Genomic DNA, 24,316 nt, shown 5'->3' on the forward strand with positions numbered 1-24,316 from the left:
CACTTTATTAATGAAGCAGGCGGAGCAGGTGTGTGACATCGGAGTGAGTGACACGCAGCATGGGAGCACGGGAGCGGAGCAGTCTGAAGATGTCATTGTGGCTGTGCGGGACACCTGGGGCTTAAGCGGCGCAGTGCAGGAGGCTAAGCACGGAGGTGTGATTAGGGTGTGCCCAGGCACACCCGGCACACACCGTGCACATCTATGGCAAAACTATAGCTATATTTAAGAAGATATCTGGCGTCTTGAAAATTGTAACATTAAGGCCTCAAGCACACAGCCTTTGCCCGGCCATGGCTGTATTGTGGCCCGCAAACAGCAGGTCCGCAATATGCGGGCACCGGACGTGCGCACCCTGCATCACGTATGTGGACCCATTCACTTGAATGGATCCGCAATGCGGAGTTGCGGTGCAGAACAGACGCACGGAACCATTACGGTGTTCTATTTTTTTGCAGTGCGGATGAATCACGGACCCAGTCAAGTTGAATGGGTCTCGATCCGTCCTGGCCGCCACACGAACGTTGCCGTGCGTTGGGGACCGCAAATTGCGGTCCCCAATGCACGGAACGGCCAACCAACAGCCGTGTGCATGAGGGTGGTTTCACCCATAAATCTGGAGTGAAACTCATTAAAATAGCCAACCATGCCCACTCTCCTACCCACTTTCCAAAACTCGAGTGAGTGTTTAAAAATGTAAAACGTCACAAACATTTTCTGCAAGTGACCTCTAAAAGTCACAAAAGCCTATTTCACTATTTTTTAAAGACAGAATTCTGAAGTGCATGACTTGATAAATTCTCCCTATTGTGTGCGCCATAGCAGGCAATTAGATTCTAACTTTCAATTTCGTTGAATTGGTAAGCAATGAAATGTCTCTCTGTAAATAGTTTTCATGTATGAAGCCCCCTGTGTCAGAAAAGTGTCACCGAATTCCACTGTTTGGAAAAAAATTAAGTGCAACATTTTGCCAATTTTTGACTTTTCTAAAAAGTGGGCAAGGTGTGGGTAGGAGGAAACAGCCCTACAAACTGCCGTAAATTGCATCTGAAGTTGCAGTTCTAGATTCTGACTCTGAGCTCCCAAGATTGTGCCAAAATTATTAAGAGGAATGGATTGGCAGGGGTCTGACTCCCAACCCCCGTGCCAATCATCTGTTTGAAGATGAGGAGGCGCTTGCTGAAATACGAATAGTTTGGTAAATAATAAGGATATGGAATAAGTAATTGCCAGAGGTCCAACCACTAGACTGCTGAGGACAGGGGGTCCATATTCCCTCATTTAAATGAAGCGTCAGAAACGCATGTGTGTATACCGCTCCATTCAAATGGGGGAACATGGGTCCTTGTTCTCATAATCATTAGGGGCCCAAGTGACTGGACCCCCACAAATCAGATACTTATCCCTTATCTTGTAGATAGGGGATAAGTTATTGTAATTGGACAACCCAACTCTTAACTTTTTTTTTTAACAGACCCCCCTCAGAGTGGCCAGACCCACAGTGACATTCATACTTACCCAGTTCCTGCCACTGGGTTTTGGCTCCATTGCCACATCCTTTAATGGGACCAAACGTGACGGCTGCGGCCAATCACTCATTGCAGCCGTGATGTCACCAATATAATATGTCACTGGTCACGTGCCGCAGAGGTTATAAGTCACAGTCACTCATAGGCTGCAGTGGTCACGTGCAGTTCTGTGAAAAGGATGATGATGCCAACATTGCCAAGAGACCTTGGACCTGCAGAGGCAGCCATGAAGGGATGGAGTCAGAGGTCGGGACCAGGTAAGTATGAACCCCACTGCAGGTCCGGCCACTCTGAAAGGGTCTGTTTGAAAAAAAAAAGCTTAAAGTCGGATAACCCGTTTAAGACTTTATGTCTTTTTTTTTCTTAATAATTATCTCCCCAGAAAACCCTCAAATACAATATTACTGCATTTCCATTTATTCCAAACACAGAAAAAGCCAATATGCATTGGGGATGATATCACAAATTTGTACAAACACCAAAGGGGTTATAATAAAAAACAGCAGAGAGTGTGGCAAATGCAGATCATTTTCCCATTTTCCCAATTGAGAGCATTATAATCTGTGATTGCCTACCCCAAAATCATAATATTCCAAGTGGTCATAGAGCCAGAGGGACATAAGAGTTTTACAGCTCCACACATACAGGAATAGAAAGAAAAAAGCTGAGATTAAAATGTAAACCTGCAGCTCCCTATGGTTCTGTCTAACATAGAATATTAACTAACGTAAGTGACTGAGCAGGTGAAATTGCAATTTTATTTTTTAATGGCATCGAAAAGAGGACTTTGAGTGACTGGGAAAAAAGAAATGCCTAGAGACTTTAGAGATGTTGTTTTCCATTATACAGGTCCTTCTAAAAAAATTAGCATATTGTGATAAAGTTCATTATTTTCTGTAATGTACTGATAAACATTAGACTTTCATATATTTTAGATTCATTACACACAACTGAAGTAGTTCAAGCCTTTTATTGTTTTAATATTGATGATTTTGGCATACAGCTCATGAAAACCCCAAATTCCTATCTAAAAAAATTAGCATATCATGAAAAGGTTCTCTAAATGAGCTATTAACCTAATCATCTGAATCAACTAATTAACTCTAAACACCTGCAAAAGATTCCTGAGGCTTTTAAAAACTCCCAGCCTGGTTCATTACTCAAAACCGCAATCATGGGTAAGACTGCCGACCTGACTGCTGTCCAGAAGGCCATCATTGACACCCTCAAGCAAGAGGGTAAGACACAGAAAGAAATTTCGGAACGAATAGGCTGTTCCCAGAGTGCTGTATCAAGGCACCTCAGTGGGAAGTCTGTGGGAAGGAAAAAGTGTGGCAGAAAACGCTGCACAACGAGAAGAGGTGACCGGACCCTGAGGAAGATTGTGGAGAAGGACCGATTCCAGACCTTGGGGGACCTGCGGAAGCAGTGGACTGAGTCTGGAGTAGAAACATCCAGAGCCACCGTGTACAGGCGTGTGCAGGAAATGGGCTACAGGTGCCGCATTCCCCAGGTCAAGCCACTTTTGAACCAGAAACAGCGGCAGAAGGCGCCTGACCTGGGCTACAGAGAAGCAGCACTGGACTGTTGCTCAGTGGTCCAAAGTACTTTTTTTGGATGAAAGCAAATTTTGCATGTCATTCGGAAATCAAGGTGCCAGAGTCTGGAGGAAGACTGGGGAGAGGGAAATGCCAAAATGCCTGAAGTCCAGTGTCAAGTACCCACAGTCAGTGATGGTCTGGGGTGCCATGTCAGCTGCTGTTGGTCCACTGTGTTTTATCAAGGGCAGGGTCAATGCAGCTAGCTATCAGGAGATTTTGGAGCACTTCATGCTTCCATCTGCTGAAAAGCTTTATGGAGATGAAGATTTCATTTTTCAGCACGACCTGGCACCTGCTCACAGTGCCAAAACCACTGGTAAATGGTTTACTGACCATGGTATTACTGTGCTCAATTGGCCTGCCAACTCTCCTGACCTGAACCCCATAGAGAATCTGTGGGATATTGGGAAGAGAAAGTTGAGAGACGCAAGACCCAACACTCTGGATGAGCTTAAGGCCGCTATCGAAGCATCCTGGGCCTCCATAACACCTCAGCAGTGCCACAGGCTGATTGCCTCCATGCCACGCCGCATTGAAGCAGTCATTTCTGCAAAAGGATTCCCGACCAAGTATTGAGTGCATAACTGAATATAATTATTTGAAGGTTGACTTTTTTTGTATTAAAAACACTTTTCTTTTATTGGTCGGATGAAATATGCTAATTTTTTTAGATAGGAAATTTGGGTTTTCATGAGCTGTATGCCAAAATCATCAATATTAAAACAATAAAAGGCTTGAACTACTTCAGTTGTGTGTAATGAATCTAAAATATATGAAAGTCTAATGTTTATCAGTACATTACAGAAAATAATGAACTTTATCACAATATGCTAATTTTTTTAGAAGGACCTGTACATTATACACAGGCTACAACTATATTTTGCCTTTCATCAAAGTATACATGAGTTTGAACTCAAAATAACTCCCACCATGGCCGTGCTGTTTAATTACATAAATTACATATGGTACATGTCCACACAGGCCATAAAAATGTTACTGAAGGTTCACTATTGAATCCACAGATGTATAGCTTGGAGCAAGGGCTGCATTACTGGACCACCAATGAAGTTACAGGTCCTTATTTATGATGACATCATTCTCTGTAGACTCATCTACTCTACAAGGGTATGGCAACACGTGGAGTAAGTGCTGCAGATCAATTTGCATCAAATTTGCATGCTGAAAATTTGCATCATTTACAGTAGCAGCAAAGTGGATAAGACTTTCACAAATCCGCATATAACTTGACATGTGGATCCTCATGGTGCAGGAAAAAACTCTGCATGCCTCGGGGGTGGACATTAACAGCAAACAGTCCTTGCCCTGCCCTTCAATGCTATCAAAACCACACAAAGGAATAGTATGGTGCTCTTATATACACTAATAATAATAAATATTATATGAATTTAGAAAAATTCACAATTAGGCCAATATCATAAGAGGATATTCAGTACAGGAAACACAATCCATGGTGACAGCTGTAATTCCCAGACTAAACACTGCCCCTTGGACATGAACTCACAGTATCAAAATGATTTATGGTGCTGTGTGATTCATCCTGACTGAGGGTCTACTGAACAGTAACTGATGGAATTATGTGAGACCCTTGGTCAGACAGGAACAAACAGCAACATAAATCATTATGATGCTATCAATTCGGATCAGAGGACCAGTGCTCAGTCTGGGAAATACACCCTCACACAGAGTGGGTTTCCCAGATTGAATGCACTTGTGGGAAATTGGCCATAACTTGGAAAAATATTATATACAACACACCCACCATTGGATGCATGCCCAAATGCAAATTTTGCACTGGACATGTCCAATGTATGCACCATCCACCCATGGGAGACATGTTGCACAGATGTTATGTTCGTCCCAGGTATCACTTAGCAATCTGATATCAGAGTCATACGACGGTAAAACATAGTACTAAGTCTAAAAGGTCTACCTCTGACTGTAATAAAGACTTTGGGCATGAACATTACTGAAACATCTAACCTAGAAATGGGCAAATGTCTTGAAATGTATTTTTGGTCCAATTCTAATGAGTCAGTTTGCAGATTCGTTTTGCGTACAAATAAATTTGACCTGAATCGACAATGCTCAAAAAGTGCCTGAAAAGTGGTGTATTACACATATATCATTTCAACTAGCACTGTTTCCAACCTCTTTTGAAATTTTTAATGACAAAAGCTTTAGTATTGTCAAAGTGATAGTGACATAAATGGCTACGAGGGTCAATGGTTGGTATCCGGTGGTAAACATCCTGTTCAATAACACACTGCGCTGTCAGATTTTATTGAAAATCAAAACACGGTCCACAAATTGTCCCTTTTTGGTGGCAGATGCCTTCTTCTCTGTTTTCTGCTCGATAAAATATTGGATTTGCATGGAATCTGAATTTTGGGGAAATTTTAGATAAATTTGATTAGTTTAGAAACGGTTCACTAATCTCTAGTCTGAAACCTTTATTGTGATACTATTGAATGTGCAAATGCCCTGCTGGGATTAAAAGGGTTTTCCAGGCTTGTGATATTGATGACCTTATGCACTTTGAATGAGACATGATACACAGCTCTGGTCAAAGTGTAGTGGCCACCACTCAGCTACTGTCCACTTCACTGGGAAATGAGCTGCAGTAACCCAGCACTGCCACTACAATTTGGATGGAGCCGTACTTCCTGTTCCATGCAAAGTTCTAGCTCCAGCGCCAGAGGTAGGGATGCGGGGTGTCAGACCTTCACCGGTTGGATATTAATTACCTATTGTGAGGATTAGTCATCAAAATCAAGACCCTCCAAAGCCCCTTTAAATATGGTTTATCGGGTGACAATTGAACTAATTTCAGAGATCAAAACATGAAACAGTTTCCAGGAAAGAAAAGAGTTAGACATCATTTCTCAGCACAACATAATTACCCAAAGTTCTCGGCCTTCATCATTAAACAATTCTCCTATTCCTGCTGGTTTGTCCTGACAGATGCAAGAGCACAGATAATAACACTTGACCAGCACATGTCTTGTCTGGTGCCACAGGCAAAACTGTGTTATGGACTCCCTGTAGAAGTGCTAATTTGCCAGGGCAGACCCTGTACAAAACAGCCTACGGCTTGCAAATACAATGCTGACTTTTTCAGCTGTGAACCAGATTCTCTAGACACAAGAAATGACAAGTCCTTCCAGTCCTAAATGGAAATTCAGAAAAATGTCAGCTGGAAGTTGTCACTTGAAGAAAGAGCTCGGTATGGCTTCTAACCCATTTACTGTTAAAAAGCTACAAAAATAATCCCAGGTCTATGCACCACAGACCTCGCTAGAACCAGAATATGACCTGATTTTAATGAAAGAAGTGATATATTTAGAATCTGAAAGGTTCAAATACTCATTAGGCAGAATAAACACAACAATGCATCATTTCCCTGCTTTCTTAATTCGTTTTTTAAACGTAGCACCCGTGTAATCAACAGCATTGAACAATTTTATATTATGGTTACAGTAAATAGCTGCAATATACTTTTGAACCATTGGAATAAACCAGTGCATCCAGAAGATGCTCAGGACCCTGGCAGCAATAAGAGAAGTGAGGATGGAGCTATACAACATAGTCAAAATGTGTCATACACCAACTTCAGGAATGATCTTTAAAGTAAGGCTACAATCTGATTAGAGACAAATTTTAATATATACTTTATATTTGATTATAGGAGTAATATGAGAAGCAGAGGGTTAACACTGGTGTCAGGGCACACATTGACGTGGTAAGGTCAACTGACATTATGTTTCATGGGATATAGAGCAGTATTATTACATTGTAACATTATATGACGTTACAGATCTGAGCCAAGTCATTGTGCTGATTGCTGAGGCAGCCATTATAGAAGATAATAGAACAGTGAATGTAAATTGGGGGTAGAAAGTTGTTGAGCCAAAAAACACATGAACAAAGACTTGAAATGACAATAACATTTCAAATACTTCAAAATCCAAAACAGCTACTGCAAAATTCAACGGATATACAAATGGACAAAGGGCAAAAAAAAACAGGGTAGAATGCAATAAACAATATACATGATCCATTGATGAAAAGGAACCAAACAAACCAATATTGTCAAAGAATTCCCTCAAAAGTGACTACAAAAAATATTCAGATCAGGACTTTATTTTTTATAATTATTACATTTTTGCTTAAAGGGAATGTTATTTTATAACATTAGATGTGATCCATACAGTTTATTGTAATATGGGTGAAAATGTGGGTATCTCCGGGTCCAGCTGTGAACCCGGACAACCCCTTTAGCAGTTAACAAGCAAGCATACATTTAAAGGAATAGAATTAAATACATGCCCACTCCAGAATGTTTTGTGTAAGCTAAATACAGTAGTTACAGTGCTAATTTCTTAAGATATCTCATTGGCAGGTGTTTTTTTTTTTTTTTTTTTGCTGTTACCAAGCTTTTTCTGATATGGAGCTGTAAATCTCCAGCATAAACAGAGTTAAATTATACAATTCTGACTGACTGTAGCCATCACTAGAAGAAGCCTAATGAATACTATTTATACATTGAATTCAATAACAATTAGTATTCAGTCAGCTCTTGAGCTCCTTCTTGTGGCAGCTATAGGCAGCTAGAAATTTTTAAATTAGGGCATCTGTCAGCAGATTTGAATGACATTGCTCCTAGAGGCTCATTTGCTCATTAAAACATAATTTTTTCTCAGTAATTAGGCACATACAAATATGGGGCCAACACAAATGCCTCCAGCTGACAAGCGCACATACATCAGATCAGCCAGCTTCATAGGTACAAAACTGCTGACAGATGCCCTTTACCATTGGCGTAGCGTGTTTGGGGCCGGGGGTGCGGTTGCCCCAGGAGACAAATTGCAGGGAGCGCCAGGCAGCAGGCATTTCAATGTGGGCCATGGGAGCCTATGGTTCCTGTCCCCTCCGTTATGCCTCATAGGCTTCAGGCTACTAGGCTTGAAGCCTATGAGGCAGTAGAGCGATGCAGGAGATTGCGATTACCTCACTGTGACCTCCTGCAACGGGTCTCGCGAGATGACGGTGATGATGCAGTACAGGAGATGCCTCAAGTGGTGACCGGGAGCGGAAGAGAGGTAAGTATTATAACAAAGAGGAGGCCATTATACTAATAACACAATAACACAGAGGGGGCCATTATACTAATAACAAAGAGGGGGCCACTATACTAATAATACAGAGGGGGTCTATATATTAATAATAATACAGATGAAATAATATTATGGGGGATTAGCACAGTAATTGAGGTAGCAGCAGGGTGACAGTGTTTAAGCACCAGGAGGGAGAGGATGATAGAAAAGTGAGGAATCTAAATTTTTTATGTGAAACTCTGCCGAGACGAGACGTGACAGAAAGAAGTTCTCATGACGGTCCTATCTCCGAATGAAGACGTTGAGGAAAGAGTTTACATACCAGGAGATGTCACTGGATGTAAGAGGTATGGTGCTGTATTCTACTGTATATTAAATAGCGATGTAATGTCTATCCGAATATCTGTTTCACAGTAGGGTTAGGCGGAGGAGATTGAGAATTTGGCCCACACTGCCGCAGACGGGCCCCAGACTTCAGGTCACACTGGTCAGACTGCGTGTGTTCTGAATTTTGGGACCTCACACCCATCTACTACATTATCTGTACTCAGAGTTATCACTGTTTTATCTGTGGTGTTACATAGGACTGCAGGTCACATCTACTCATTATAGGCACTATAGGGGCATGGCCACAGTTGGGGAGGGCCCCAATACTTGGCTTGCCCCAGGTGATGGCAACCCACGCTACGCTACGCCACTGCCCTTTACCACTGTATTTATGCAGGTGTTTAGTGCTCTGTATCAGAAGAATTAAGGTCTGAACATAATAAAAATATATTCAGAAATGAACCAGCACACATTACTAGGCCTTAAAATCACATGGCAGAATTTATCATGAGGGTAATATTTGAAGTCATTTTTGCTTGAGTCTGCTTTGGTTTACTTTGTGCCAAATTTATCAAATGTCGCACTGTATTTGATAAGTTTGGTGCATCGTTAAACCTAACACTTCTGTCTAGAAATACTACTCCAGTTTGTTTGTTTTTTACGTCACCCCCTACTGGAGTGAATTTGCAACTTTCTTTATTTGCAGTGATAAATCTGGAGTGGAACTCATGAACATAGATAACCACTCCCACTTCCACGCCCACTTTTCAAAACTGGAGTGAGTCGTGTATAATTGCAAACATTTAGCAAATTCCTAGTTTGTGACTATTTGAAGCCAAAATTCTGTAGATGAAAAAGTGAACGTATTTGCTTTTTACTGTTATCACATTAAATTTTATTGAAACATGCAGATATGAATTTTATGAAGAATGCAATGTCAATAAATAAACTGATAAAGCTGTGTTCTTTGCAATCAGCCCCATCAGAATGTGGGAGGGAGGATCGTGGAAGCCATTGCAGAGTAGAAGTCAATGCAGCTGTTATTTAATATATTCCTTTTAATCTTCCGGCATAAAACAGAAATGCAAACATTGCATATACTGTATTTAATATTCAGCTTAACCAATTAGCATTAACAGCCTCTGCCACTAAGCAAAGCCATCTCCTTAAATGACTGCTACAATATACTCGAGCATTATAAATGGGAAGTAGAAAATTGATTTGCATGTAATAACAGTAGCAATAAACCTTCCTTGCTACGTGCAATTTTTCCCATCTGTTAATGGAGTGGAAGTTTAGAAGCTATTATTCCCAGAAGGGGACTTACCCAGCTGGACATCTATAACACTTGGCTGGTTCTCCACAGGGAACAATGGTTTAGGAGGCTTCGCTGTGAGTAAAGCTAGAAAAGAGAACAGGAGAATGTAATGGAAGTTGGAGACAAATTACAGCATAGGAAACATTCGATCATGCAAGGCATTTAATTTTGCAACACTTGATACAGTGTAAACATCATCATAAAGTGTTCCTATCTATATGGAATATATTTAACGCTTCAATTTCAGTTTCTATGAATTATTATAGATGGCTTTTCTCTGACAGCTACATTTTCTACACGCTATAAATTCTTGCAAACAGTACCGTGGGTCAAAAGTCATTCCCTTGACAATCTAACTCAGCAAAGACTTAACATTATAGTCAAGTAGCATCCTCATACAGAGAATTGTTAAGGGGGGATCTGTACACTTCAGAGGCTATTAGTGTCACCATGTTGCATCTTCATGATATATTATGGAGTCAGCTTATAGTGTTGAGGTGCGAATCGAAGTGGATTTGCATGCAAGATGGCTGTGGTGACCTCTTTGTGATCAAATGGATAAGGTAAGTACAATTTAATAATTTTTTTATGAACAACTAAAATGCTTTAATATTGATCTCAGATGTGATCAACGATGAACCAATTTTACTATTGGTCTGCTTGTCCTATATGATGCTTATGTATAACACATATATGAAAAATAGAAAAAAGCGGCTGGCACTCACTATGTGGTTTCACATCAAACAACAATTTATTTTAATCAATATACCGCTAATATAACAGTAAAATACATATAATATAAAAATGGTACTTAAAAAATCCCCTAAAAAATAAATAATAAAAAGCAAAGTATCTTGTTATATTGGATCATGAACCGCACCAAAGATAGAGTCTCTATTGGAGAATAAATATTTCTTTGCCTGTTTGGGCAGTATGTGTCCAATTCAATGCAAATGCCGTCACTTTAAATGCAAAATACAGCCAAGTCCACAAGCTGTGTGAAATACTGTTGGGGAATAATATCACTCGCTTTGTATTTCTCTTCCACAGTTCTTATATAATTCTTGTAACTTCCAATTTGAAGTGTATGATCGATTTCTAGGGTAAATGTTGTAGCTTACCCTCCCAGACGAATCTCCGGCCGTCTGTTTGTGCTGCTTCTGCTCGCTCTCAGCGTCCCCGCTCTCCGGCGTTTGTCACGTGGTGTACCGGAGTTCTCGCGGGATTTGAGTTTTTCAGTCCGAAGATCTGATGAGAGCTGCAGAGTAGGTAGAAAATGGAGCGCTCCACTTGTCGAAGATAATTCAAATATCGTCGATCATATCCAAAAGCTTGTTGTTGGCAGGGATATAACACTAAACGCGTTTCGAGGACTTCAGTCCTCTTCCTCAGTAGCTATATCCCTGTTGTTCAATCCCCTCCTTTTATATCTTCATCAGCAGTCCACAAAATCTGGACTGGAATCGCTTTTTCGGTGCGTTTTTGGTGCGGTTTTAAAATCGCATATGCGTTTTTTATGGCATTCAAACCGCAGCCTATTTGTTAGTATAAATATATCCATTCACAGTTATTTACAAATATAAAATCGCAACAGCAATAGTCAATATGTAAAATAATATAAAAATTTATATAAAAACACATACAATATAAGATATGGTCAGGGAGATCAATATTTCATAAATAGTTAAGGACTACATAATAATTTATGACAAATATGTCACCAAGGGCCTCATCCTCTATAGATTTTCTTTTTGACTTTCTTATAATGTTCATATCAATGTTCATATCAATGTTGGAGAGTAACGTACTTGGTGGTGTGCACATCAAACAAGAGGGGACCACAGAGCCGATAAAAGGCTAACCATGTGATCTCCAATTGAATAAGGGGCACACTACCTAATCTATAAGAATCCAAAAATTTCCAGTTCCGCATTTAAACCACCAGGTATCAAGCTTCCAAAATTATATATTTGTTTGGATTCTGCCCTAGACATCCGCTCGATATGGTTTCCACCTCTCCAGTGTCTATCGATTTTTTCTAATGCTACAAATGACAGACCTGTTGGATCTTGTCCGTGGGCTTCTTTAAAGTGCCTTGAGAGTGAGTGTTTTTCATACCCCTTTTTAATATTGGAAATATGTTCCGATATCCTCACTCTCAAGGTCCTTTTTGTCCGTCCAATGTATTGTCTTGTACACGGACATTGAGCCAAATAGATCACACTCTCCGAGTTGCATGTAAGAAATTGTTCAATCTCCCATATAAAGGAATTCTGTGTGGATGATACTGTCTTCGTATTTCTAGGGATTTTTGTAGTTTTGCAGCATATACAGTGTCCACATTTGTAAAAACCTTTTAGATTCGTTAATCTCCCGGAATTTGATGTTAATCTCTTCCTAGTTTTAATCGATGGGGCAACTTTTATCCCTAAGTTGGCTGCTCTTGTATATGTTATTAGTGGTCTGGCTGGTATTAACCTACCTAATATTTTGTCTTGTAGTAGGTGGTGCCAATGCCGTTTAATAATTTCTTCCACCTTCCTTCTCTGTGTTGTATATGGAAGAATAATCCTGAATTGGGAGTCTGTTTCTTTTGGCTCTACTGTTTTTACAGTTAATAATGCACTCCTAGGTAATTTCCTAACCTTTTCCAATGATCCTTCTAATATATTGGTTGGGTATTGTTTCGCTAGGAATTTATCCCTCAGGTGCATTGCTTCCAATTCGAATTGCGCCTCTTCGTTCTATTTTTCTTATTCTCTTGGACTGTTAGAGTGAACAGTCTTTCGGCTAGAGCACCCCTACCTTACTGAGGAGGGTGGTGAGCTATCCACATACCTTTGCAGTATAACACATATATGTCATATTTACTGATGTATGTCATTTGGTCTTCTCAGGGTGGTAATTCCTTAGATATTATTCTTAAAGCACATCTTAGTCTAAAAGGTAAGACCTTACACATTTGTAGCTGTACTGGGACATCTACTTCTTTACGGTATCACTGTATATTCTATTTTCTTTCCTATGTTGTCAGCCCATTTTGCTCCTTACCAATCTCTGTAGCTGGATCCAAGGAAAACTGTTATTACAATAGTCTTTTATGTATGCAGAACTTCTCATCCTTACTACCCCTCCCTACGGCTCTTCCTTTTTATGGTTCATGCACATCAATGGATTTGGAAAAAAAAATATGACCATGGTTTTAGAAAAATGGGGCAAGTATATACTATTACTTTCTAAAAGTAAGACAGTGTAAACTCTCCCTGAGATTAGCTAATGTTTTGTTTGAGTAGTCTCCAAGGCATTGCTCCCTTTAGCCAGAATCCTACCCCACCCCAAAACAGCTGTCTGTGGATGGATAACTGGCTTAGGTCTTGCCCTATTACATCCTTAAGACTTGTAAAATAGCTGGATCTTGACATAGGGGCCACTTAATATGGTGGATCTGGTGATCTCTGTAATAGGGACACCCTTTGTTTGGTTTTCCTTCCTTTGCAGGATATCTTGTTATCACTGCGTTGAAGACCCATAACTGGGGCTTCACGATTATTTTGCATATAAACATAAGACTAGACAGTCCTAGTCCTATTCTATACCAGATTTATCATAGTGGCTGATGCTGGCCGATGAACAAGGTGGGACTGGCCCATCAGAGTACCAGAGGATCCTCCAGTTTGATGCAATAATGGACCTCTAATAAAATAGGGCCAATAAGGCCTAGCAGAATTTAAAGCTGACCTTGGAACCAATAACCAGATCACAAGTGGACATACTAAATATGCAGTCTGTGCAACTGCACAGGTCCCTGTAGGAAAAGGGGCCCACCACCAGCTTATCAAGAAAACACCAATGCTTTCTAATGTTAACTTCATTATTTTTCTTGCATATGAGCCCTTTTCATTCTATGTTCAACTCTAAACCAGATGTCCTACATGTGCAACAGTACCCATGTCCTATATACATAGAGGGTAGGTCCTCAGAATCATTTCCTCTGACGGGCCCAAAAATCTCCAGTCCAATGCTGCCGATATATCTAGCACACATATAGATTGTCTAGTCTAACTTCCCCTATTTACTGGCTTAGTTTACCATGAATATGTACTAAATTTCTGTTAAACAAGCCATGCTCCTTTCCCACAAAAGTACATCCCATTTTTAAGCATCTACAACACCTACCAACCCCATTCATGTAGACCTTTCTGGAGAAAGACAGAGAAGAGAAGAGAGAAGACTGAAGAGGAAAAGTGTACTCTACGAACGCTATATGGCTAAAAAAAAATCTGCTTTATTCTACATCATAAGTAAAAAGATTAACACAGGTTACAAAACATCAAGATCAAATGTAAACCCAGATCAAATACAAGGTATTATAGCAGACCCTAATCAAAACCTACTCAGTAAACAATAGATATACCTACACAAAGAAACAACTGAGACTACACAGGTTACAAATCAAAATATATGCTTTATTAAATACACAATGTGACATAAATAAGATAAGACATGATACATCAAATGTCAGATATGAAGTGCGGTCTACCCCTGAGGAGATAATATCAAAATGCATATATGGGGGAAATGACAGGAATCATAAGGATGCTCTATCCCAATAAAGGCCATAACAGATAAAGTAATGAATACATATTATTCATATATCAGAAAAGCATAGCAAAGTCCCAAACATGATAAAAATATTAAAGTGCAAGTGCAAATATATAAACAAGTTGTTCCCTCATATATAATGACAAACAAGTGTTACATACCCATTTAAGGGGAATGTAAGCATGAGAGAAACAGCAGGGGTCCTAATAAAGAATTTTTACGTAAGAACCAAAATTGGCAAAGTACAAACCGGATTCCAAAAAAGTTGGGACACTAAACAAATTGTGAATAAAAACGAATGAATGAATGCAATGATGTGGAGATGGCAAATGTCAATATTTTATTTGTAATAGAACGTAGATGACAGATCAAACGTTTAATCCAAGTAAATGTATCATTTTAAAGGAAAAATACGTTGATTCAGATTTTCACGGTGTCAACAAATCCCCAAAAAGTTGGGACAAGTAGCAATAAGAGGCTGGAAAAAGTAAATTTTAGCATAACGAAGAGCTGGAAGACCAATTAACACTAATTAGGTCAACTGGCAATATGATTGGGTATAAAAAGAGCTTCTCAGAGTGGCAGTGTCTCTCAGAAGCCAAGATGGGTAGAGGATCACCAATTCCCACAATGTTGCGCAGAAAAATAGTGGAGCAATATCAGAAAGGTGTTACCCAGCGAAAAATTGCAAAGACTTTGCATCTATCATCATCAACTGTGCATAACATCATCCGAAGATTCAGAGAATCTGGAACAATCTCTGTGCGTAAGGGTGAAGGCCGTAAAACCATACTGGATGCCCGTGATCTCCGGGCCCTTAAACGACACTGCACCACAAACAGGAATGCTACTGTAAAGGAAATCACAGAATGGGCTCAGGAATACTTCCAGAAACCATTGTCAGTGAACACAATCCACCGTGCCATCCGCCGTTGCCAGCTGAAACTCTACAGTGCAAGCAAGATCCACAAGCTCAGGCATTTGCACTGGGCCAGGGATCATTTAAAATGGAGTGTGGCAAAATGGAAGACTGTTCTCTGTTCAGACGAGTTACGATTCGAAGTACTTTTTGGAAATCTGGGACGCCATGTCATCTGGACCAAAGAGGACAAGGACAACCCAAGTTGTTATCAACGCTCAGTTCAGAAGCCTGCATCTCTGATGGTATGGGGTTGCATGAGTGCGTGTGGGCAGCTTGCATGTCTGGAAAGGCACCATCAATGCAGAAAAATATTTTCAGGTTCTAGAACAACATATGCTCCCATCCAGACGTCATCTCTTTCAGGGAAGACCCTGCATTTTTCAACAAGATAATGCCAGACCACATTCTGCATCAATCACAACATCATGGCTGCGTAGGAGAAGGATCCGGGTACTGAAATGGCCAGTCTGCAGTCCAGATATTTCACCTATAGAGAACATTTGGCGCATCATAAAGAGGAAGGTGCAACAAAGAAGGCCCAAGACAATTGAACTGTTAGAGGCCTGTATTAGACAAGTATGGGAGAGCATTCCTATTTCTAAACTTAAGAAACTGGTCTCCTCGGTCCCCAGATGTCTGTTGAGTGTTGTAAGAAGAAGGGGAGATGCCACACAGTGGTGAAAATGGCCTTGTCCCAACTTTTTGGGGATTTGTTGACACCATGAAATTCTGATTCAACATATTTTTCCCTTAAAATGGTACATTTTCTCAGTTTAAACTTTTGTTCCGTGATTTATGTTCTATTCTGAATAAAATATTAGAAGTTGGCCACATCATTGCATTCAGTTTTTATTCACGATTTGTATAGTGTCCCAACTTTTTGGGAATCCGGTTTGTAACTAGTTAGATCATATGAATTCATATATGATAGAATTTAAGTACAAAGTACCTGGCATAATGGTGATATAGAAAAATATATGTAAACATCAAGTTAAATTATACCCTCATATAGTGTAACGCACAAGTTTTAAATACCCACATACCCATTATAGGGAGATTCACCTCAGGAGAGCCGCACACCCCGCCCTCTGATTACCGAAATCATTGTTTGTCGGCAGCAGATAGTGCCGTCTAAACTGTCTCTGCTGTCGGCAAACAATGATTCTGCATGGGATTGTGATCTCTCCCCCCATACTGTGGAAGAGATGGCTGCAAGTAAATGCAGTCTATAAAGAAGAAGGTGGCTCTACTTTATATCGAAACGGATATGGTGCTCTTATCGTGACAATGCTCCTAGTCTCCCACTCTATAATATGTATTTTAAAAGTAGATAGGCACTCAATCATCTGTGGTCATCATAAAAACAAACGTAGTCTCAAGAAAAAACTAACTCATACAGAATAAATACTATAAAAAAAATCTATTAAAAGCTATTAAAACACACCCCCTACACGTGAACTCTCATGGGTAATATAATTTGTATTGCTCAATAGAACCGGCAATTCTGATCTTAATACAGCGATTTAGATCGCAAAAATAATAACTAAAGTTGAGCAATCCAAATTATCTGGACAATAGCGCAATCATATTGCAGGGTATAACATTCCTCTTATTAGATATGGTCGATCCACATATGATAAATCAACAAATAGTAACACATAACCTTCTATCTGTCTTTTATGTCCAAGGATTATTTCAGCCCGTTATATGTAAATAGTTTAAACTGGCGCATCCAATGAAGTAAATTAAAGTAAATGCAGTGGTTACCTCCAATGACAAGCAGGCTCTTGCCAGAAAGGAATGCTTCCTTCCTGACAATCGTCTGCTCAGTTGAGCAGTGTAAAGGGGCCACTATCCAAGACCTGGTGACAGAAAGAGGCAAAAAGTAATTTAGTCATTCCTATCGCTAGGCAGCAGTCAATAATGCGAAACTCCTGAAATTCGCACACTAGAACAAATGAAAAATAAAAGAAACCAATGGTCGCATGACAAAATAAAGATTAGCATTGGTATCTAGCTCTGATTTAATCAGATTATTAGAGACTCATCAAGACTGTAGGTAACCTAATCCTCACCCATTGCTTTCTTTCGTATTTACTTGCAGGACTAAAGTGCTAGTATTACTTCTTCTGCATGCCTTGAGTTTCTATATAATATGTAGCAATCATTCACTGACTGAGCAGAAGTATCAGTGTGCTCCTGCTATACAGGACTATTGGTTTGTGCACCATACCTGCATTAGAAAGGTATCTTCAAAGTATCATTTACATTTTTTTTTTCCAGATGTGTTTTATATGTTTTGAACCCAAATGACAGAAACATTAATTGTTTAATTCTCTGTAGTTCAATCACTTATTGAAAGGGGCATGTTCAAAATAATAGCAGTGTGGAGTTCAATGAGTGAGGTCATTCATTCTTTGAAAGACAGGTGGCAATTATTGCCCTTATTTTAGGAAGGAAGGCAGCAAATGTTGTACATGCTGGTTACAGTGGAAATGGGTCGTTCCAGTCCCAGACATTGTTCAGAAGAACAGCGTACCTTGATTTAAAAGTTAATTGGAGAGGGGAAAACATATAAAGAAGTGCAGAAAATGATAGGCTGCTCAGCTAAAATGATTGCAAATGCTTTAAAATGGCAACCAAAACCTGAAAGACGTTGAAGAAAGTAAAAAACTACCATTCAAATGGATAGAAGAATAGCCAAAATGGCAAGGACTCAGCCAACAATCAGCACCAGGAAGATCAAAGAAGGTCTAAAGTTAGCTGTGAGTACTGTTACAATTAGAAGATGCATATGTGAAGCCAAGCTATCTGCATAAAGCCCCTGCAAAGTCCCACTGTTGAAAAAAAGACGTGCTAAAGAGGTTACAATTTGCCAAAGAGCACATTAACTGGCCTACAGAGACATTTTGTGGACTGATGAAAGTAAGATTGTTCTTTTTGGGTCTAGTGGCCGGAGACAGTTTGTCAGACGACCCCCAAACACTGAATTCAAGCCACAGTACACTATGAAGACAGTGAAGCATGGTGGCGCAAGCATCGTGATATGGGGATGTTTCTCATACTACAGTGTTGGGCCTATTTATCGCATACCATGGATCATGGATCAGTTTGAATACATCAGAATACTTGAAGAAGTCATGCTGCCTTATGCTGAAGAGGAAATGTCCTTGAAATGGGTGTTCCGACAAGACAATGACCCCAAACACACCAGACCAACAAGATTGACGTTGTGGAGTGGTCAGCCCAATCCCCGGATCTTAAACCAATAGAAAACTTGTGGGGTGACATAAAAAATGCAGTTTCTGAGGCAAAACCAAGAAATAGAGAAGAACTGTGGAATGTAGTCCAATCACCCTGGGCTTGAATTCCTGGCTAGGCTGATTTCCAGCCAGGTGAGATCAAATACCGGACCGGACTTTAAGTGCCGGTCCGGGTTATGGCAGCACCTGACTGTCCTTTAAATAGGCAGCTGGGCTCAGAATCTGAGTCTCTGTCTTGGGATCTGAAGCATGGTGCTGTGCTGGAGGGTTCAGAGCCGCATAAGGGCTGAATGCTGGGAAACAGGCCCCTAAAGCCTGCTGTGGACTGCCAGGGATAAAACGGCTAGCAAGGTGACATGTCTGTTCTATGGACTTTTCATTGTGTGAATTAACACCAAGACTGTTATGAGTTTTTTTTCTTTTGCCTTTTGTGTGAATAAACACTGACATTTTGATTTACAAACTTGTTTTGCCTCTGTACTACGTTCGCTTACCCTGCCTACCAGAGCAAATCCTCACAATTGGTGGCTTAGAGCGGGCACACACAGTGAGGCTGGCGTAAATGCCAAAATATTTTTGTTTTCTGGTACGGCTGGATGTCCTGGATTAAACACGCTAAATTCAAACCTGTGTCACATGGCAAAATAGAGGCTGTAATTAAAGCTCTCGTGGAGGCTAATCAACTCCAGCAAGAAACAAACCAGCCGCTGTTACAACACGTGATGGCTTTACAGACGGCAGGAGCGTCCCAGAGTGTCCATGATGTCCGGAAAGCAGTCCGTGCGGCGATCCCGAAGATAACACCATCAGGTGACGTCGAAACCTACCTGGCGATGTACGAGAAGGTGGCGACAAGGAAGAATCTACCCCGAGATCAGTGGGCTGAGATCGTCGCTCCGTTTCTGACATCCGATTCACAGCGGGTGTATTTCGACTTGCCGGACGATCAAGCGGCTGACTACCAGAAAGCCAAGGGTGAGATTCTAGCCAAACTAGGGGTGAATGTGTTGGTCCGGACCCAGCGGGTGCATAAGAGGGGGTTTAAGCTGGCTGAACCTGTGAGACCCCAGTATTATAACTTACTTAACCTCTTGCAAAAAGTGACTGCAGCCTAACGTGCTGAGCCCCACTGCTATGCTGGACAGTCTGTTGGCTGTTTTTTTCTGGAGAGCTTTGCTACCTTCTCTCCAGCAATGGATCGGCCAGGTCTCTCCAGGTAATGCTCTCAAGATGGTCGACCTGGTGGAGCGCTATGAGGCTACCCAGAATCTACAGGGGGGGTTCTTTTGGGAGGAGGGTAGTCAAAACCCCTAACTCTCCACCCCAGACCCGGCGATTTGTGCCCACCAAACCCGCCCGGGATGTACCCCCTGTGGACCCAGCTCCAATAGTCTGCTGGCGGTGTAGGGAGTCTGGCCATGTACGAGCTAACTGTCCACATCAGGTGGAACCCATGGACACAAATTATTGCTTCCGTCAGTCATTACATGCTAGGAAGCTGTGTGCAGTGGGTGGCCCGGAGACTCTGAATCACCTGTACCAGGTGGAGGTGGGAGACACTCCAGCGTAGGCTCTGTTGGACTCAGGAAGTCTGGTGACCCTGGTAAGGGCTCCCCCGGTTCGGTTCACTGAGTATACTGGCTAGAAAGTTGGGGTCATGTGTATTCATGGAGACTTAAAAGACTACCCCACTGTTATGGTGTCTCTATCCACAGTTGCCGGCAGGTGGACTCACGAGGTGGCTGTCGCCACCAATCTACACTACGAACTTATAGTAAGAAGAGACTTCCCGGGCTTCCCGGCACTGTGGCCTGCTACAAGAGTGACTGATACCCATGAGACAGGGGTAACCCTAGCAGAGTGGCCTGGCTCAGGGGGGAGACCAGCACCCTGGGAACCTGAGTATGAAGGGCCAGCGGTAGGGGTGACCGCCACTGCGGTGGAAGAGGGGGAGACAACCCGCTAAGTGTGATGGTGGGAGACACGGAGGACTTACCGCCGGGTCCTAAGCTGGCAGATCTCAATGTCTTCGGGGATAATTTTGGCACCGCCCAAGACCGGGGTCCGGGACCCAACCCTATCCCGAGCCTGAGAAAATGTATTAATAGTAGGGATGAGCGAACTCGAACTGTATAGTTCGGGTTCGTACCGAATTTTGGGGTGTCCGTGACACGGACCCGAACCCGGACATTTTCGTAAAAGTCCGGGTTCGGGTTCGGTGTTCGTCGCTTTCTTCGCGCTTTTGTGACGCTTTCTTGGCGCTTTTTGAAAGGCTGCAAAGCAGCCAATCAACAAGCGTCATACTACTTGCCCCAAGAGGCCATCACAGCCATGCCTACTATTGCCATGGCTGTGATTGGCCAGAGCACCATGTGACCCAGCCTCTATTTAAGCTGGAGTCACATAGCGCCGCCCGTCACTCTGCTCTGATTAGCGTAGGGAGAGGTTGCGGCTGCGACAGTAGGGCGAGATTAGGCAGATTAACTCCTCCAAAGGACTTGATTAACTGATCGATCTGCAGCTGTGGATCATTGAGCTGCTGATCCTCAATTGCTCACTGTTTTTAGGCTGCCCAGACCGTTTGTCAGTCACATATTTCTGGGGTGATCGGCGGCCATTTTGTGTCTTGTGGTGCGCCAGCACAAGCTGCGACCAAGTGCATTTAACCCTCAATGGTGTGGTTGTTTTTTGGCTAAAGCCTACATCAGGGTGAAGCTGTCACACCAAGTGCATTTAACCAGCAATAGTCTGTTTATTTTTTGGCCATATACTACATCAGGGGCAAGCTGCGCCTGTCACCAAGTGCATTTAACCCTCAATGGTGCGTTTGTTTTTTGGCTAAAGCCTACATCAGGGTGAAGCTGTCACACCAAGTGCATTTAACCAGCAATAGTCTGTTTATTTTTTGGCCATATACTACATCAGGGGCAAGCTGCGCCCGTCACCAAGTGCATTTAACCCTCAGTAGTGTGGTTGGTCAAGCTATCACACCAAGTGCATTTAACCAGCAATAGTCTGTTCATTTTTTGGCCATATACTAAATCAGGGGCAAGCTGCGCCCGTCACCAAGTGCATTTAACCAGCAATAGTCTGTTCATTTTTTGGCCATATACTACATCAGGGGCAAGCTGCGCCCGTCACCAAGTGCATTTAACCCTCAGTAGTGTGGTTGGTCAAGCTGTGACACCAAGTGCATTTAACCAGCAATAGTCTGTTCATTTTTTGGCCATATACTACATCAGGGGCAAGCTGCGCCCATCACCAAGTGCATTTAACCAGCAATAGTGTGGTTATTTTTTGGCCATATCCCAGTCTAATTCTGTCACTAAATCCATACCGGTCACCCAGCGCCTAAATACTAGGCCTCAAATTTATATCCCGCTAAATCTCTCGTTACCGCTGTCCTGTTGTGGCTGGGAAAGTTATTTAGTGTCCGTCAAAGCACATTTTTTGTTCTGGGTTGAAATACAATTCCCAATTTAGCAATTTAAAAATTTAGTGGTTTCTGCTGTATCAGAGCTATTTGAAATCTATCCCTAAAAGGGTATATAATATTCAAGGTGCACATAGGGTCATTCAGAATAACTTCACACACCCGCTACTGTGCATTTCCAAGTCTAATTCTGTCACTAAACCCATACCTGTCACCCAGCGCCTAAATACTAGGCCTCAAATTCATATCCAGCTAAATCTGTCGTTAGTGCTGTAGCTGGGCGAGTTATTTAGTGTCCGTTCAAGCACATTTCTTGTTCTGGGTTGAAATACAATTCCCAATTTAGCAATTTCATAATTTAGTGGTTTCTGCTATATCAGAGCTATTTGAAATCTATCCCTAAAAGGGTAGATCATATTGAAGGTGCACATAGGGACATTCAGAATAACTTCACACACCCGCTACTGTGCATTTCCAAGTCTAATTCTGTCACTAAACCCATACCTGTCACCCAGCGCCTAAATACTAGGCCTCAAATTTATATCCAGCTAAATCTGTCCTTAGTGCTGTAGCTGGGCGAGTTATTTAGTGTCCGTTCAAGCACATTTCTTGTTCTGGGTTGAAATACAATTCCCAATTTAGCAATTTCATAATTTAGTGGTTTCTGCTATATCAGAGCTATTTGAAATCTATCCCTAAAAGGGTAGATCATATTGAAGGTGCACATAGGGACATTCAGAATAACTTCACACACCCGCTACTGTGCATTTCCAAGTCTAATTCTGTCACTAAACCCATACCTGTCACCCAGCGCCTAAATACTAGGCCTCAAATTTATATCCCGCTAAATCTGTCCTTAGTGCTGTAGCTGGGCGAGTTATTTAGTGTCCGTTCAAGCACATTTCTTGTTCTGGGTTGAAATACAATTCCCAATTTAGCAATTTCATAATTAGTGGTTTCTGCTATATCAGAGCTATTTGAAATCTATCCCTAAAAGGGTATATAATATTCAAGGTGCACATTGGGTCATTCAGAATAACTTCACACACACCCGCTACTGTGTATTTCCAAGTCTAATTCTGTCACTAAACCCATACCTGTCACCCAGCGCCTAAATACTAGGCCTCAAATTCATATCCAGCTAAATCTGTCGTTAGTGCTGTAGCTGGGCGAGTTATTTAGTGTCCGTTCAAGCACATTTCTTGTTCTGGGTTGAAATACAATTCCCAATTTAGCAATTTCATAATTTAGTGGTTTCTGCTATATCAGAGCTATTTGAAATCTATCCCTAAAAGGGTAGATCATATTGAAGGTGCACATAGGGACATTCAGAATAACTTCACACACCCGCTACTGTGCATTTCCAAGTCTAATTCTGTCACTAAACCCATACCTGTCACCCAGCGCCTAAATACTAGGCCTCAAATTTATATCCAGCTAAATCTGTCCTTAGTGCTGTAGCTGGGCGAGTTATTTAGTGTCCGTTCAAGCACATTTCTTGTTCTGGGTTGAAATACAATTCCCAATTTAGCAATTTCATAATTTAGTGGTTTCTGCTATATCAGAGCTATTTGAAATCTATCCCTAAAAGGGTATATAATATTCAAGGTGCACATTGGGTCATTCAGAATAACTTCACACACACCCGCTACTGTGTATTTCCAAGTCTAATTCTGTCACTAAACCCATACCTGTCACCCAGCGCCTAAATACTAGGCCTCAAATTCATATCCAGCTAAATCTGTCGTTAGTGCTGTAGCTGGGCGAGTTATTTAGTGTCCGTTCAAGCACATTTCTTGTTCTGGGTTGAAATACAATTCCCAATTTAGCAATTTCATAATTTAGTGGTTTCTGCTATATCAGAGCTATTTGAAATCTATCCCTAAAAGGGTAGATCATATTGAAGGTGCACATAGGGACATTCAGAATAACTTCACACACCCGCTACTGTGCATTTCCAAGTCTAATTCTGTCACTAAACCCATACCTGTCACCCAGCGCCTAAATACTAGGCCTCAAATTTATATCCAGCTAAATCTGTCCTTAGTGCTGTAGCTGGGCGAGTTATTTAGTGTCCGTTCAAGCACATTTCTTGTTCTGGGTTGAAATACAATTCCCAATTTAGCAATTTCATAATTTAGTGGTTTCTGCTATATCAGAGCTATTTGAAATCTATCCCTAAAAGG

The 24,316-nt window shown here is 41.4% G+C and overlaps 1 protein-coding gene across 1 annotated transcript in view; it reads right to left on the reverse strand.

Moving 5' to 3' along the window:
• IL1RAPL2 (interleukin 1 receptor accessory protein like 2) overlaps positions 1-24,316 on the reverse strand; it is an 889,940-nt gene that overhangs the window by 402,081 nt on the left and 463,543 nt on the right. Inside the window, exon 4 of the mRNA XM_044268964.1 lies at positions 9,920-9,994. Coding sequence (XP_044124899.1) covers positions 9,920-9,994 — 75 coding nt within the window. The remainder of the gene's footprint in view (positions 1-9,919; positions 9,995-24,316) is intronic.

Source organism: Bufo gargarizans, chromosome 9, assembly GCF_014858855.1.
Source record: "Bufo gargarizans isolate SCDJY-AF-19 chromosome 9, ASM1485885v1, whole genome shotgun sequence".
Classification (NCBI taxonomy): domain Eukaryota; kingdom Metazoa; phylum Chordata; class Amphibia; order Anura; family Bufonidae; genus Bufo; species Bufo gargarizans.